Source organism: Stigmatopora nigra, chromosome 10 (assembly GCF_051989575.1).
Source record: "Stigmatopora nigra isolate UIUO_SnigA chromosome 10, RoL_Snig_1.1, whole genome shotgun sequence".
NCBI classification, from domain to species: domain Eukaryota; kingdom Metazoa; phylum Chordata; class Actinopteri; order Syngnathiformes; family Syngnathidae; genus Stigmatopora; species Stigmatopora nigra.
In genome coordinates, this window is record NC_135517.1 from 9,901,665 (window position 1) to 9,916,864 (window position 15,200).

At 39.7% G+C, this 15,200-nt stretch overlaps 2 protein-coding genes and 1 long non-coding RNA gene across 4 annotated transcripts in view; 1 reads left to right on the forward strand and 2 right to left on the reverse strand.

Annotated features, from left to right (window-relative positions):
• tacc1 (transforming, acidic coiled-coil containing protein 1) overlaps positions 1-8,849 on the reverse strand; it is a 21,064-nt gene extending 12,215 nt beyond the window's left edge. Inside the window, exon 1 of one of the 2 annotated variants that reach the window (XM_077726161.1) lies at positions 8,725-8,849. In XM_077726161.1, the coding sequence (XP_077582287.1) occupies positions 8,725-8,729 (5 nt within the window). In that variant the 5' untranslated portion in view covers positions 8,730-8,849. Of the gene's footprint in view, positions 1-5,222; positions 5,594-8,724 lie in introns of those variants that run through there. The other variant, XM_077726159.1, reaches the window with a different exon arrangement.
• aggf1 (angiogenic factor with G patch and FHA domains 1) overlaps positions 1-12,179 on the forward strand; it is a 13,152-nt gene extending 973 nt beyond the window's left edge. Inside the window, exons 4-22 of the mRNA XM_077726163.1 lie at positions 270-369; positions 442-683; positions 783-914; positions 1,094-1,285; positions 2,310-2,721; positions 2,922-3,024; positions 3,120-3,171; positions 3,243-3,344; positions 3,488-3,653; positions 3,733-3,812; positions 3,888-4,015; positions 4,092-4,191; positions 4,326-5,416; positions 10,125-10,367; positions 11,030-11,109; positions 11,189-11,298; positions 11,378-11,503; positions 11,595-11,638; positions 12,088-12,179. Of these exons, the coding sequence (XP_077582289.1) occupies positions 270-369; positions 442-683; positions 783-914; positions 1,094-1,285; positions 2,310-2,721; positions 2,922-3,024; positions 3,120-3,171; positions 3,243-3,344; positions 3,488-3,653; positions 3,733-3,812; positions 3,888-4,015; positions 4,092-4,191; positions 4,326-4,559 (2,043 nt within the window). The 3' untranslated portion in view covers positions 4,560-5,416; positions 10,125-10,367; positions 11,030-11,109; ... (2 more) ...; positions 11,595-11,638; positions 12,088-12,179. The remainder of the gene's footprint in view (positions 1-269; positions 370-441; positions 684-782; positions 915-1,093; positions 1,286-2,309; positions 2,722-2,921; positions 3,025-3,119; positions 3,172-3,242; positions 3,345-3,487; positions 3,654-3,732; positions 3,813-3,887; positions 4,016-4,091; positions 4,192-4,325; positions 5,417-10,124; positions 10,368-11,029; positions 11,110-11,188; positions 11,299-11,377; positions 11,504-11,594; positions 11,639-12,087) is intronic.
• A 124-nt stretch (positions 12,180-12,303) lies between these two features.
• On the reverse strand, positions 12,304-14,974 carry LOC144203000 (uncharacterized). The gene is made up of 6 exons (XR_013327602.1): positions 14,152-14,974; positions 13,882-13,964; positions 12,855-12,920; positions 12,733-12,781; positions 12,471-12,645; positions 12,304-12,439 (listed from the first exon to the last, which is right to left on the reverse strand). It is a non-coding gene; the product is annotated as an uncharacterized LOC144203000 (long non-coding RNA).
• Between the last annotated feature and the right edge of the window lie 226 nt (positions 14,975-15,200).

A 15,200-nucleotide genomic window follows, 5' to 3' on the forward strand; every position in this document is an offset into this window, starting at 1 on the left:
TTCAAAAATGTTTACCCTGGGCCTGCATGGATTTTCTCTGGGTACTTTGATATCCTCCCACATGCCCAAAATATGCATAGTATGCTGGGTAAACATTCTAAAATTTAATCAAAATGAAAAGAGACTATTTTTTTATTAGCGCTATTCAATCTGGTTTATTTACTGCTCTTTATGCCGAAACCGCACATTGAGGACCATTGCAGTTCTAATTGTATACGGCTTCACTTGTATAAACTTGAATTGTCTTATTTCTGCCTACCAAATTATAGGTGGATCAACTGAGCGCAGAAATTCACGAGTGGAAGAAAAAAAACAAAGAAAAAGTTCATGCTGAAACACAGACAGAAGAATATGTTTGGTCTGAAACAGGTATATTTTTACATCTTAGTAAACCAACCCTTTGTGTTTGGTAAGTGTGTCTCACCCTTTTTTTCTCTACAGACTATTATAACTACTACTATGGTGACTACTATCAGAACGCCAAGGCTGGCGATGCCCAGGAAAGTCAGGGGGCCAATATGGCGGTGGACCCACCTGCTGGAGACGAGTCAGCAGAAGTTGCTACAGTGGAGCAGGAAAGCGCAACAGTGGCCCCAGCTGCAGATGCATCTGCTCAACCCGAGAGTAGCGTGGTAGCTACAGCCCCAGCTACGGCCCCAGCTACAGCCGCAGCTACAGCCGAGGTGTGTAGAGATAAAATTGCATTCACTTTTTATTGCATAGAAACATCTAATTTGGAGGCAAGCTCTTATTTTAGCATCTACATCTCAATCTCCCCCCAGGAGGGTGATGCGTCGTCCATTGCGGACATGCTGAGAGCCACTGCTGAGGAGGCCATGACACAGACTGGATTTGTCTTTGATGAGACAACCGGCATGTACTATGACCACGCCACTGGCTTCTACTATGACTCGGTTTGTAAAATGTTTGTCTTTTCCTCCACCATTTATGGATGGAGATTATTTGCTACAGTGACAAAGCTTTGTCCATCTCCTCATTGACATTGTTTGTTGAAAGTGGGCAGATCCATATTGTGTGTACTGTAAAATATTGTGTATGAATTGGAAGGGTGCTGATTTGATTTTCACCTCAGGCCAGCCAGCTGTACTACGATGCCAACACAGGCATTTACTACTACTATGATGCAGAAAGTGGACGTTACCAGTTTCATTCCAAAGTTGAGGTTTCTGCTGCGCAGACTGGCGAAAAAGACAATTATGCGAGTGACAAGAAAAGCAGGTGGTACAAAAAAGGCGGAAAGAAATCCTCACATCACCGCGATCAGGTAAGTGACTGACGGCTCTTTCAATGGTAGTTGATTGCTGGCTTTAGAGTGACCGTGGCAACTGGACTGCTATCGCCATTAGAATTACATTATGGTCTCAGTCTTTAAACGCATGCTATCCTCCCAATCAGTAGCCAACGGGAGACTCGCCTAAATTACTATTCCTCCGACCTAGGTCTACGAGCTGACTAGGTCGTTGGCTAATATGAAGATTATCTCAAACTGGAGCACTGCTTGCAACCGAGGTACACATTTTTAATCACATAGCCTAGCATTAGAGTTCATGACCAACACTGAAGCTACATCACCGCCATTAGAAATGAGCTTCACTCCTAATTATTTTCACTTTTGCCAAATTATGAATTGCGTCCACGCACCATAAAAGATGAAACTGGATCCTCAATAGGCGACTTCAATTTGTTCTGGTAAAGGTGGTAAAAAGCAAAATCGGAGATTCTTAGCAGAATTCATGAATACGCCTTAAGATAAATGTTGCCCTGTTCTAATCAACAGTTGGTACACCAAATGTCCTTGCGGTTTTAGCTCAATGGCATAGTTCTTATTATTACACAGTCCACACATAAAACTTTAAGCCTAGCTAAGTACATCTTGCTGCTTCGATTATGAACGGGTTTAAGGATTTTGTCATGCCATCGTTACATTCATTTCTGAAACATGCCCTCACACGTACGCGTAATCTACCTAATGTATTGCCATCAATTTGACACGTACAGCCACGTGGCCTTTTGTCTATTTTTTTCGAATAATTCTTAAACCAATATAGTAAATAGGCCGTAAACCTCTGTGATGGTTAGTATCAACTTAGGTTTGCAATCTAATTGCAATAGGGGGAGACATTTTTTTTAAATCTTGAATAAAGAGTGTCCCTGTATTGAGCTGCCTTTAATGGCTGAGACTGTAAATCCAAAATGTTGTGCCAAATCATTTGGGATCTCCAAAGCCAGCTTTCTCCCTACCATCCAACAACATTAGAAAATCTAATATGCCAAATTTTTAATGTCAGGAGTATGATGAGGGCAAATCAGAGGAAGACGAACAGCATTCGAGGCGCTCTTCAGAATCTCGAAAAACCAGACGACGATCTCGTAGTCGCGAGTCGAGAGGAAAAGACTCCAAACGGCGGGGGGAGAGGGACAAGTCTTCCTCCAAAAGGAAAAAGCATAAGAGTGGTTCGAGCCACGACGAGAAGAGGAGATCCAAGAAAAAAAAGAAGCGATCCAAGTCGTCGTCGCGCAAGAGGTCGCGTAGCTCGCCGGATCGGAGCGACGGCTTGGAGGGCAACAGCGAGGCCGAGGAGGGGGAGCTCACCGAGTCTGAGAAGGAGCAGTGGGAGTCTCCCCGCTCCGTGTCTCCGTCTCCGAGCTCTCCTCACAACCACAGCCCAGAGTCTGAGATGGACAGTCAGTGTCGGGCAGGTGAGCTGGCATCGTGTTGCATCTGGATCTTCTCAGTCCAATGACAGGAATCAATTAGATCTGATCAGTGAAGTAGGGCCACTTGTCCCATATACAAATTCATTTGGTAATGACTACCCAAAAAAATAGATAAGACAAGTTACATGTTGTAGGATTGAATGCTGAACACCGTTAACACGGATTTTGTCATTGTCACACAGCGCTATGGCCGCCGTGCGTGAGAGTCACCGTGGTCCGCTCTCCGGTGCTGCAGGTTGGCACCTTGTTTATCATCACAGCTGACTCTACAGCCACCATAGGCAGGTGGGTTCTGCCTACATAACAATGGAGAAGCGTCATTCACACAGACTTCAACCAAATCTCAAGGCGTCTCAAACGTTGCAAATGTCTTTTTGCAGAGAGAAAGAAATGGATCATGCCATTCGGATTCCAGAAATGGGAGTGAGCAAGGTAAGGTTGTAATATTTGACAATCACTTCAGCACGCAAAGGATGCTTAACATTTCTTTTTTTTGGTTGTAGTGCCATGCAGAGGTGTATTTTGACCAGGAGCAGCAGGGCTACATGCTGGTGGACCAGGGAAGTCAAAATGGAACGGTTATCAATGGAAACAGAATCTTGCAGGTACAGTGTTCCTGAATGCTTGTCTTAATATTGTAGTCATGTGGCTTGTTTTGTTGTCCATTTTTCAAGAATGAGTTACAACAGTTTAAATTGCAGATGAGTGATTTTTTTTTCTTTCTTTTTCTCCTCCCACTTGTCCACAGCCCAAAACCAAGTGTGAGCCGCAGCCTCTGACGCACGGCGACGAGGTCAAAATGGGAGACACGGTACTGTCCTTCCATATACACTCAGGAACCGATACCTGCGATGGCTGTGAGCCAGGTCAAGTGATGGCTCACCTCAGCAAGCACAAGAGAGAGGAGACGCCGGGCAAGTGACCCCATAGAGGCTTTTTGTCATCTACCATGGTCTATGTAGATTTTAATGGATTATTTTTTTCTCTCCACAGGGCCTGCACTACCCAAAGAGGATAAAGAAGCGCTGAGACAGAAAGAGCTGAAATCCATGAAGGCCAAATATGGCCTCCAGGTAAAGGTCGCTCTCTGTATTTGAGGTTTTGTACATTTGCTCGCCATTTGAACTGCTTTTTTTTTCTGTCGGCAGAATAATGAGTTTGAAGAAGGCAAAGCCCTGAGAAATCCAAAGTACAAGGACAGAGCAGAGTCTCGACGCCAGAAGGTGGGCAGCGAGGGGCTTTTCCAACAAGATGATGCTCCCGCTTCTGTGCATGTGTAAGTTTACAGTCGCTAGCTCTAATATGTCAGTATGGCAAATGAGGCTTTATGATTTCACTTTGTGCTCTCAAAGGGAGATCAGCGAAGTCAATAAAGGAAGAAAGATGCTGGAAAAGATGGGTTGGAAGAAAGGAGAAGGCTTGGGCAAAGAGGGGACTGGAATGAAAGACCCGGTGAGATGTTTTATAGCAACTATTCAACCTCCACATTTATCCAGAGGAATAGAAATAACTTGGTCATGAGAAAAAAAAATGGTCTCAACGAGGGGACTCTCTTACTAGCGTTTGCAATTTCTCTCCTTTTTCAGATTCAACTTAAAATCAGGAAGGCCCAGTCGGGACTGGGGGCGGGTGGCGCCATGTCACTGGACGAAGCCTCAGTGACCAGAACGCAATCCCAGAAGAACTGGGAGAAAGCTCGCGAGAGATTTGCAGACTCGTTTCAGGGGGACTCGCCTTCGTCCAAAACCCAGTGCGCGTCCCCTAAAGCCTGGGTCAAGGCAGAGCCCGAGGCTAGCGTTGAGCCGGAGACCCAATGTTAATTGGTCCGACTAGATATGAAATGCATGCATTCCTGCTAAAATTCTAATCATACACACAATGCTGAGAGGACAATTCAGGGTGAGGGTTCAAATGGCAACTGGCGGCCAAATATTGACGCTAAGTTCTGTTTCTGACAATGAAATCATGTGAGGAGATGACTAAGGACGCGGGCAGATGTGCGCCGCAATTCTGAGAAGAACATTTCAATGTAATTCCAACACAACATAACTGTGATTGGGATTGTTCGTAACATTTACATGCATTCTTTACTTTGAGCTTTCATTTTACGCATAAAACAACAAACATTTTGGGCTTGTTCCTGGTTCTCTTTATACTTTAATATTGTTAGTTATGATCAGACACTTTGAGGAATAACAAACGCCCTTTGAAAAGCAGCTTGACAGTTGTCCGTCTGTTTGCAGTCTTATCTTTGGGCTGCTATTGAGGGTGTGGGAATAGTCGCATGTGGGCGCTGGAATAGGTCAGTCACGGCAGAATTATGTTATGGAAGCTACTAGTTTAGTAAGGTGACTTTACCATGCCATTAAGATAAAGAGAAGTAAAAACAGAATTAATTAACTGGTTAATGCAAAGTAAGGCAAAATGTAGAGAATACAGGTTTTCAGTGAATAGCTATGACAGGCATTAATGTCTGCACTCACGTGACACTGTTTGTGTGAGTCTTGCCGTCGGCCCCTCCGATACTCTTCTGACTTATGGCGCCGCCCATGATCTTTGCTTTCGTCCAACCAACACGAACTTCAAGTCCAGTTTTCCGGACTGCTCGAACACAGAAGCTCTTCTGCGGGCGGCTCTTGATGCCTACCAAAGTCTTGAGACTTCTCTCAGTCGACAGGTGACAGTGTCATGCCCTCCCTGTGTGTCTTTCCGCCTCCGCAAACTCGCCCTCCTTAGTCTCCTCCCTCAATTCAGCTGTATGAGCCGCGAGTAAACAATCATCTTGTCGTATTGGCGTTCAACATGGGAGGGATCAGAGCTGGCCGGATTGGCATAATTGTCTTCAACAGGATTGTTTTGTGAGGCGGCTTGTGGCCTTGATGAATGTCGATTGACTGGTTTATGGCACTTGTCAGTGTTTAATGCCTTTTTCCAAGCGTAGTATCATCAGAATAAATCATCTGGCCATGTAAAGTCGGTCCTCCAATGCTACATCCGTTGATAGAACTGTCCAAGCATCTTTATTGGCAGAGACAGATTATCTTGATGCCATAAATCCTGAAATCCATACGCTATGACTGACATCTTGGAAAGAGGATTCACTTTTCCATCTCAAAAATATGGCTTACTGACTTTTAGGCAATTTGTCATCGCTCCTGAAGCATTATTTTTTTTTCTTTTTAGAGTGGGAACAAGCCATGCTTCACTTGATCTGTCTCAGGTGGGCTTTGAAAAATTGTAAAAATGGACTGCACAATTCCCTTTAAAAAAACAAACAAACTGAAGGATATCTTGTTTTTTGAGCTTTGAAAATGACACTGCACGTAGGCCATCTAGAAATATCAGTCATCCCCTATCAGAGCAAACATACTGTCACATGCACACAGCACCTTTACAAATGTCTGGTGTTGTTTGAGACAAAGTAATCTGACTCTCGATAACCGATAGCGTAGGTTACAAAGGTGAACTGTACTGATTGTCTGCTATCACTGCTGAAGAACAGGTTTTTTTCCCCCTCATGTCCATTCAGTAAACACACAAAATTATTACAAGGTAATCCTGAGATTGGGTTAGGAGTATTACTAAAGCCAAGCTCACATTGACTGCTGTTTTGACACTGGAAAATACTCTTATATTTTGCAATCTGACCTAGTGGTGTGAAACTAAGCTTTCATGGTCATGGGAATGCAGTGTAACCTTATCAACCACAAAGTGTTGAATTGAAAACAAATATGAAAATATGTTTTCAGCATAATTAACTAATGCATGGAGAAAGGGTGACCTTTGACTCACTAAAAGGTTCTTCAAATATTCTTTGAGTATGAAAAGTGAGTGCTCTTGGTTGTAAGAAAAAAAATGGATATGCTCATGATTTCAATGAGCTCAATCGAGTTCTGCCCTCTAAATGCCTGAATAGTTCAGTTCTATTTACAAGAATCCTTTTGCTCAAAGCGATCACATGAGCGGCTTCTGGAACAGCTTTATATTTTCCCCTTGCACGGTGATCTCCACATGGTGGGCGGGAACCATAGCAACACCAACAAAAACAAAACAGTGTATTCCAGATGCAAGGCAAAGTCATTCATTTTCTGTGCCGCTTGTGGCAGTGGTGCCGGAGCCTATGCCGGCTAACTACAGGCATTCGGCAGAGTACAACCTGACATGGTTGCCAGCCAATTGCCGTTCAAGTACAACCCCGGTCACACAGCAACAATGATGACAAAGGCTTAGGAACAGAAAAGGGAACATTGAAATTTCTGCTAATGTGGCAAATCTAAATCCTAAAATACCTGATTTAATTATGAGCTTTTTGCCCAAAGCTCATTTCATTGCTCTGATTTTAAACCACACAATTTAAATCATCTTGAGCTGTATGAAACATGTTATCCATCCATTCCTGCCTTTTCCCAGTTGACTTAGGACCAAAAACAGGCCACAATCTGGTCGCCTGCCAATTGCAGGACACAAATAGATAGATAAACAATTCACATCCACACAAATTTGATGGTTTGAGTTTGTGCCTTTGTGTATTTTGCGTTGGAATTTTTGCATGTATTTTATTTTTGTTTTGTTTTATAGACCCTAAAACAGACATGTCCAAAGTCCGGCCCGCGGGCCAATTAAGGCCCGTGGACAAATTTTTACCGGCCCGTGGCCTCTATCATGAAATCAATAATACACGGCCCGCCAGCACTGTTGACCACAGTATAAAATACATGAGTTCATTATTTTTTTTTGTGATGGTCAAAATCACAGTTTGAATATGCAGTGATCATTGTTTTGTTTTCAGCACTGTTCCTACAGTGAGCATATAATAGTGAATAATATGTGATGTTTCACATGAACTTAGATATCCTTGATAGTTTTCTTAATTTTTTGTGGTTTGTGATTTCGGTAAAAACCTAAATGTAAAAAAAAAATTAAAAGTATGCCATTTGTAATAAAAAAAAATCCCAAAAGGTTAATTTGTATTTAATGTTAATTGTTCAAAGAATGTCAGGCTAAATAGTCGGCCCGCACACATTTTCACCTTACCAAATCTGGCCCTCTTTGCAAAAAGTTTGGACACCCCTGCCCTAAAACCTCACGTAAGAGTTAATGCTAGATTAATTCAGAATCTCTTTTACTAACCAGCATAACACATACTCTTTAACTTGGGCTGACAGTGAAGAGTTAAGATACCGATCACTTTTTAACAACTGTTCACTAAATATTGCTATTAATACTAGACAGAAAATGTCCTCCACATCCAGTTTGTTTACTTCTGATATTCATGCACTTGTGTGACTTAGCTGTTGAAGTCAAAAGGAGGGCGACGGGTTTAAAGCTCCTTTAAAGGTCACATTTTTTCCCAATTTTTTTTCTTTGCCTGACAGGAAACGCTTCTCATTCCAGCAACATTCCAATGACAACTTCAGTCAATTCTTTATCAAGTCCAATGAAGGCATTTATTCTTTGGGGTCAACATTGAAACAGTAATGAGCGTTACACATGACTAAAACGGCAGCAGACTACGTAGAGCCGTATTTGAGAACTTTCCACTCTCGGCTGAGACTAGACGAGCGTGTCCAAGCCTTAGGGTGTGTCTTCCGGTGACCTCACCCTCTGAGAAAAGCCAGCAGAAACCTCAAAGGCGTGCTCGCCTACGCGAGACAGTCCCTTGTCAACTCCTCGTTCAAATAGAGGCAGTTTTTGTCAGAACAGCATCCTGTTTACACAGCCTGACACCAGCCATTGTTAAAGCTGAAGTGACTTTATTTACCTGTCACTTTTATGGTGCAGTCAGCAACACACTGGCTTAACAACACTAGGTTACTATTGCGGAATGAAAAGAAGCTTTGTGTTCAAACATACAAAAAAAACCACTGCCCTACTCATACAAAAAAAGATGGTATTTGATGTTTAGAGCTGATGATGTAAAGTCATCCCATCAGGACCAGAGTCAATGACATCTCTAGAGTCAGTTTATCCAGTGTGTCCCCTTACCTCATCAGTTGCCGGGGTGTCCAGTTGTCCAAGTTAGTTGTCAGTGTGAGCTGTCAAGAGAGCATGTGCATGTACTTGGTGGAGCTCGATCCATGTGGCTGCGAGGGAAACGGGAAATGAAGCTCCCAGGCAACAAGCCACAGAAGGGCTGGATTTTAAAGACACAGCAGTCACACTCGGGCTCCAAATTGTGATTCTGTAATGGGGTCAGAAACTTGTGGCTACAGAGCTGTGGGGAATTTTCTCACTTTTCTGCTGAATGTGACTTTGGGAAATTATTTCTATAGATTTTATTTGGATAAAATGTGTTATTTTTTATAACATTTGAAACAGCTTTAATCAAGAATCTCTTAAAACGACATGCAGGTGAGTGCATTGATTTCATAAATGCAGCCCATGAAAATTAAAAAAAAATATATAAAATAGAATATGCATCAATCACAATTTAAAAAAATATAGAAACTAATATACTGAATAACCATCTGTTGTGTGTATCTCATTAGGCATAAAATTGGCTATGAATATTTTCATTATGAGGATTAATTTTAATCTACACTGATCTTAAAATTCCCATTTTTTATTCATCCATCATTAATTGTCATGAATGGCATGAGTGATGTAGGTACATATATACTAAATGATACATATTCACCTTAAATTTTTATATTTTAAATTTGATCTAAAGGAGCTACAATAGGAGTTCATAATTAATACTATTCAGATTAACTGCTGCTTAACTCCAGTCCAGCGGATTTTTAGACATTCTGTCCTTTTCAATTTCTGAAAGTCTGTTCCATGTTTTTCTTGCAACTTTGCTTGTAATCCGTGCCATGGCTGCATGACTTCATACGATCAGCTGTTGCACGCAATCGGAGTAGAAAAGTTTCAATAACGGCTAATATGATTTTTTTTCCAGAAATATATTCATCACTGCAGTTAGGAATTGCACTAGCTCATACTTAAATCATAAAGAAAGAAAAGTAAAGGTGGAGTACTAAGATTATTTCATGATTATTAAAGACCACCCTTTTCTGTCAATTGACTTCAGAATGTGTTGATACCCGTGATAGTAAAACTAATTTGTTTTTAAAAAAGCATATTTATATTTTTAAAGACCATGTATAGCAATGTTCTTTTTTATATATAAACCAAGTATTTAAAAAAAATGTAAGAGCGTGTATAGTTAGGCTTTTATTTTGAAAAAAAGAGTCATTTTTTTGTTTTAAAATAAATAAAACAAGTAGACCATGTATAGTAAGGCTTATTATCGTAAACTATTTTCCTTTGCTCTTATTGAGTAAAATGCAACAAAGGATAGAAAGGTATTTCACAGTACATAATGACACCAAAGCGGTTCAGTAAATGATATGAGACACACTGTTTTGTTTTTTGTTTTTTAGCATCAGGACTACAAAAATCACGAATAGTCTACGTCATCTTCAAACTATGGACATTGAGTTGAGAAGACAAACTATCTCGTAGAATGCGGTAAGCAATCCACCATCTTTTCCACATTCAATATGTCGGGACAATATGGGCGTGGTTACGCCCATTGTCCACGCAGCTGTGCGTAAATTACGCACATGCGCAGCATCTCGCCCTTTGATACAGCGTTTAATGCTAATGGACACGAGCACGACGAGGTAAGGCGTCGTAAGGCAAGTTACTGGCCTAAGTGCATTTTTATCACGCTATAGGTAGATCTTTAAGGCATCAATTGAGTCAAAAATGCCAACAAATCTTTTAGTTTAATGCCAGCTTGAACACATCGTCGACAACTTAAGTTTGGGGTCCTTTTCGGCTTTGTGCCGTATGTAACTAGTTATGTTAGCATTAGCCGACGCTTCCTATTTGACTTAAAACGTATGTTGTCCGTTTTCTTTCCATTATTGAGTCGTGGGTCTTTTTTGATTTAATCAAACAAGGCCGTGACATCAACGCACAGTTTGGTCCAGTTTAGCTTGGTAAAGGCTAACCTCAAAAATGACATCCGGAGGCACAAATTAGCTCCTGGTGTGTTGTAAGTAATGATAGTTATCACTCCGAATGCTAAACACCCCTTTCCAATGGGCAACTGTTCTGTTTTCACCCAAAATATCATTTATACTAAAATTGTTAAGCCGTCTTTCTCCTAGTTGTTGATGTTTGATCACCTTGTCTGGTAAAGGGAAAATAGCAAGGAGTACTCAAACGTATTTTCATTGTTTATCGTGATTGTTTATTAAATATCTAGTAAGATTTCTCTTTACTGTAATAGTTTGTCAACTCCCAAGTATCATGGTTTAATTAAATTTTCCTTGTTTAGTGTCAAGATACAGCTCTTCCTGGATGTCCAGATCACTCACAACCTTGAGGTTACAGGAGAGGAGACGGGGACAGATCAAGGTAAAACAGAAAAAAACTAAGCCTATCTGTTGAATCTCCAAATGTGATAACGTTTGCTTTTTCTTTTTGCTCACATCAGGCCTGTGTCCAGACAATCTTCCCAAGTCAACCACTTGTTAAGTGTCAAGATACAGCTCTTCCTGGATGTCCAGATCACTCACAACCTTGAGGTTACAGGGACAGATCAAGGTAAAACAAAAAACCTCTAAGCCTATCTGTTGAATCTCCAAATATGATAACGTTTGCTTTTTCTTTTTGCTCACATCAGGCCTGTGTCCAGACAATCTTCCCAAGTCAACCACTTGAAGATGATGCCTCTTTTATTGCTCTCATCAGGCCCGTGTCCAGACATTCTTCCCAAGTCAACCACTTGAAGATGATGCCTCTCTGACAGGTACATTTATTCTAAAATATCCAAGTATTCATTCAAATTAAAAGCTTAAGTGCCTCAATGTGAAGTCTCACTACCCCCCTCTCTTCTATAGGTTAAGTCCAGAGTTTTCTGGCTCATGGTGGTAAAACCCCTAAGGTAAGTAGGATCTTATTTTTTTTCAAGTTTTATGCCAACAAATAAAGAGATTTGAGCAGCAATTGTCTTTTTTGAAACACTTGGTGAAAAAAGACCTAAAAGCCCTTCCTGGGTCTTTTTTCTTTTTTTTTTTTTTTTTCTTCAAATTATTTTCTATGTTCATTCCATTTGTCAATAAAATTTTGGGAAAAAATAACCTAAGTGTTTACTGGTTTTTTTTTTATTTTCAAAAAATTCTTTAAAAAAAAAATGACTAAGTGTTTAATGACCTATTTTTTATGCTCCTTCCATTTAAGTGGGAAAAAAATTACCTAAGTGTTTACTGTCTTTTTTTAAAAGAAAATTGTTTAAAAAAAATGACCAAGTGTTTAATGACCAATTTTTTTCCATAGAATAAGTCATGTTTCTACAAAATTTTATTCTAAGTGTAAAAATTTTTTTTTCTGCAGGTGGAGGAAAAATCAGATGGAACAAATCAACTCTTCAATGTGATTTCTAAATGTGCAAATGTGTTCCTGTTAATAAAATCTTTGGCTAAATATGTTACTTGCATTCCTTTGTTAAGTAAATGAAGAATATGACAGGGTTACTTTTCAAGAACTTTTATTTTTCCATAAAAAATTGGAGCTTTTCATGTTGCTTCATAAGGCATCCATCGGTGAAACTCTGGAAGGACAAAAAAAGTTAGACATTTCATACACCATTAAAAAAAATGACAAAGAATAATACTATGTATTATTTAAGAAAAAGATACTTACAAGGAATAATACTCAAGTGCCAACTTTCCTCCAGTCAGCAAACCTCTATCCCACTGCAAAAGAAGGCAAGCAACATTTAAGACACAGGAGGGGAAAAATGGAAATAAATTATACATACCCATCTGATGGCTTGCTTTGCTTTTTCTTTTTGTCCAAGGCAGAGACTCAAAAATAAGAGTCACTATAATAGGGATCTCAAGGGCCCTGATCCAGTCTTCCAACACCACGATCAGACTCCTGGACAGCTTGCTGTGGAAAACAGACCGGTGTTAAAGATCCCTGCTCTATAACAACAAGTACCAGTGAGGTGATGTTGTCCAAGACTGCATCAATCACCATGTCATCAGCCCTTCTTTAGCGTTGATTTGGTAAACTTGAGTGGACCCTGAAGAGAAGCAAAATACAAAGGTTTAGTACACAAGAAATACAATAAATAACCAGAGACATTTGGGTCTCACCTCATCCACAACTGCCTTGATTTCTTTGGTCTTCTCATCGATTATGACAGCTTTCACCTCATCCATCTACAAAACACCAAAGCGTGAACATGAAATTGCTTATTTAACCATTTTGATGCACAAAATGCTATGGTATTTCATTCTGGATGAGTTTTTCAGTCAATAATTGCAAATTCACTTTAAATAAAAATAAATATCCCAAAAAGTCATCATCGCTTCCATTTATGTCTTCTTGCACTGAGGGAAAAAAATCAGTTACTTAACCATTCTTCAGTCAAAAATGACCACTGTGCTATTGTTAAATGAATGTTTGTCAAAACCAAATTTAAAACTAAAGAGGTCCAAGCCTTGAGGCCTTTGAGAAAGTGAAGGGAAAATAAGCCTTGGTAGGTGTATGGTAATCTGTCGAATATCACACAGCTTTAACTTTAGCAGCTTTTCCACGTCACATTTTTTTCCTGGGGGGAATTTTTATTTATTTGTTGATAAAGATGTGAAAACTCACTGAAACTTGCAAATGGAAGCTACTCCCTTGTCCTCCACTTGCTACTAGGACTCAACACCGATGTTAAATATTTATTTATATATATATATATATATATATATTTTATAAATAGGTGACCATACGTCAGTTTTTTGTTTATCACAGCCATATCTGGTCTTCATTAACCGCGATAATCGAGGGGTTATTGTTTTTTTTCTTTTCTGTATCTGCATAACCTTCTTGCTACTGTCACAATGAAATTTACCGAATACGGGATGAATAAGGTTATCCAATCCAATCTTCTATAAGTATAGTGATTATTCCTTACGCCTCCACTAGATGGCACTTGTCTGGGTGCGAGTTAGCCACACAGGTTCTTGCTGTCAAAAAGCAACACCAAACCAGTTAAAGTGCATTTTGATTCAAAATTGGAATACATCATAATGGGAAAGCAATTGGCAATGCCGTGAATACTGAACGCCGATATTTCATTATTACACGGATCGAGAACACTAAATATATTTTGAAAAAAAAAACACTCACATAGCTGACAGACCGCTCGTCCACAAACTGCTCCTTTTGGCCACATTCTTGATGTATCCCAGCAATCTGTGCTCGTTGAGGAACTGAAACACACAAAGGAATTATTTCTTATTAAGCAAAGAGCTATAGTTAACGCAATGTAGTCAATTCGTTAGCAAACATTTTCTGCGTCCATCCGCGTGGGGCTACATCACGACCGAAGCAACCCCTCGTCAAAAAGCACTCTTAAAATGAAAACTGGGGCTTGGAAATCCCCAAATAACAATGTACCGAATCCGCTGCATTGTCCCGTGAGAGCTTTATCCGGTCTTTCTTCGGTAAATCGCCACTTCGGAGCTGTTCTGAAGCCCACAGCCTACTAGCTCTTTGCTTCTGGCTTATCTGCCATTTTAATAATGGCGGCCACTTGAACTCTGACCTCAGTCATGTGACGTGTTGTTAAAGCAACAGTTCTATCGACGCATATTTTATGCTACAGGCCTGCAGAATTGATCGTGAACGCTTCCAGGTAGTTTTATGGCAACAAATAATGGCTTAAATGTGCTTGGTTAAATGTTTAACCCTATAAAAAAGTGGCCCGGTGGAGTAAGTGGTTAGTGTGTCGGCCTCACAGTTCTGGGGTCCTGAATTCAAATCCAGGTCATGTCCATATGTGTAGAGTTTGCATGTTCTCCATGGGCCTGTGTGGGTTTCCTCCAGGTACTCTGAGCAGCTGACAGACAATTTGGAATCAAAGTATTCATGAACAAAATATAATTAACATCAGTCTGTGATTCTGATATCGAGCAACTGTCTCCCTCTAGCGTTCATCTCACAGAATGCATACTATTTGTTTTTATTTGACGTTTTAATTTCTAATTTAATGTACATTCATAATTATATATATATTTGCTTAGTCGTAGCCTTTTTATTTATCTTAGTTTTTTAAATGCTTTTTATTTATTTATTACTATTTAACCATTTTTCTCTCCCAATGTTTTTATTTCAAACTATTTACAAATTATATTTATCTAATGTTTTATCAATAAATTAACATCTTAAATAATTATAATTATTTATATTTTTGCTTACTCGTGGCCTTTTAAAAAAAGGTTCTTACTCCAAAATGCTTTCAATTAATTTATTCATTTATTTATACTATCAAATAACTACAAAATATTGTCTGGTAAATCTAAAATAAAATTAAAAAAACATAACTCGAGTATGAAATTCAAGTCATATTCGATTATTTGAAATTTTGAAAATGGAATCGATATATGTTTTCTTTTGAAGTGACTTTTGCCTCTGTGTGTGTGTGTGTGTGTGTGCGTGCAGATCCG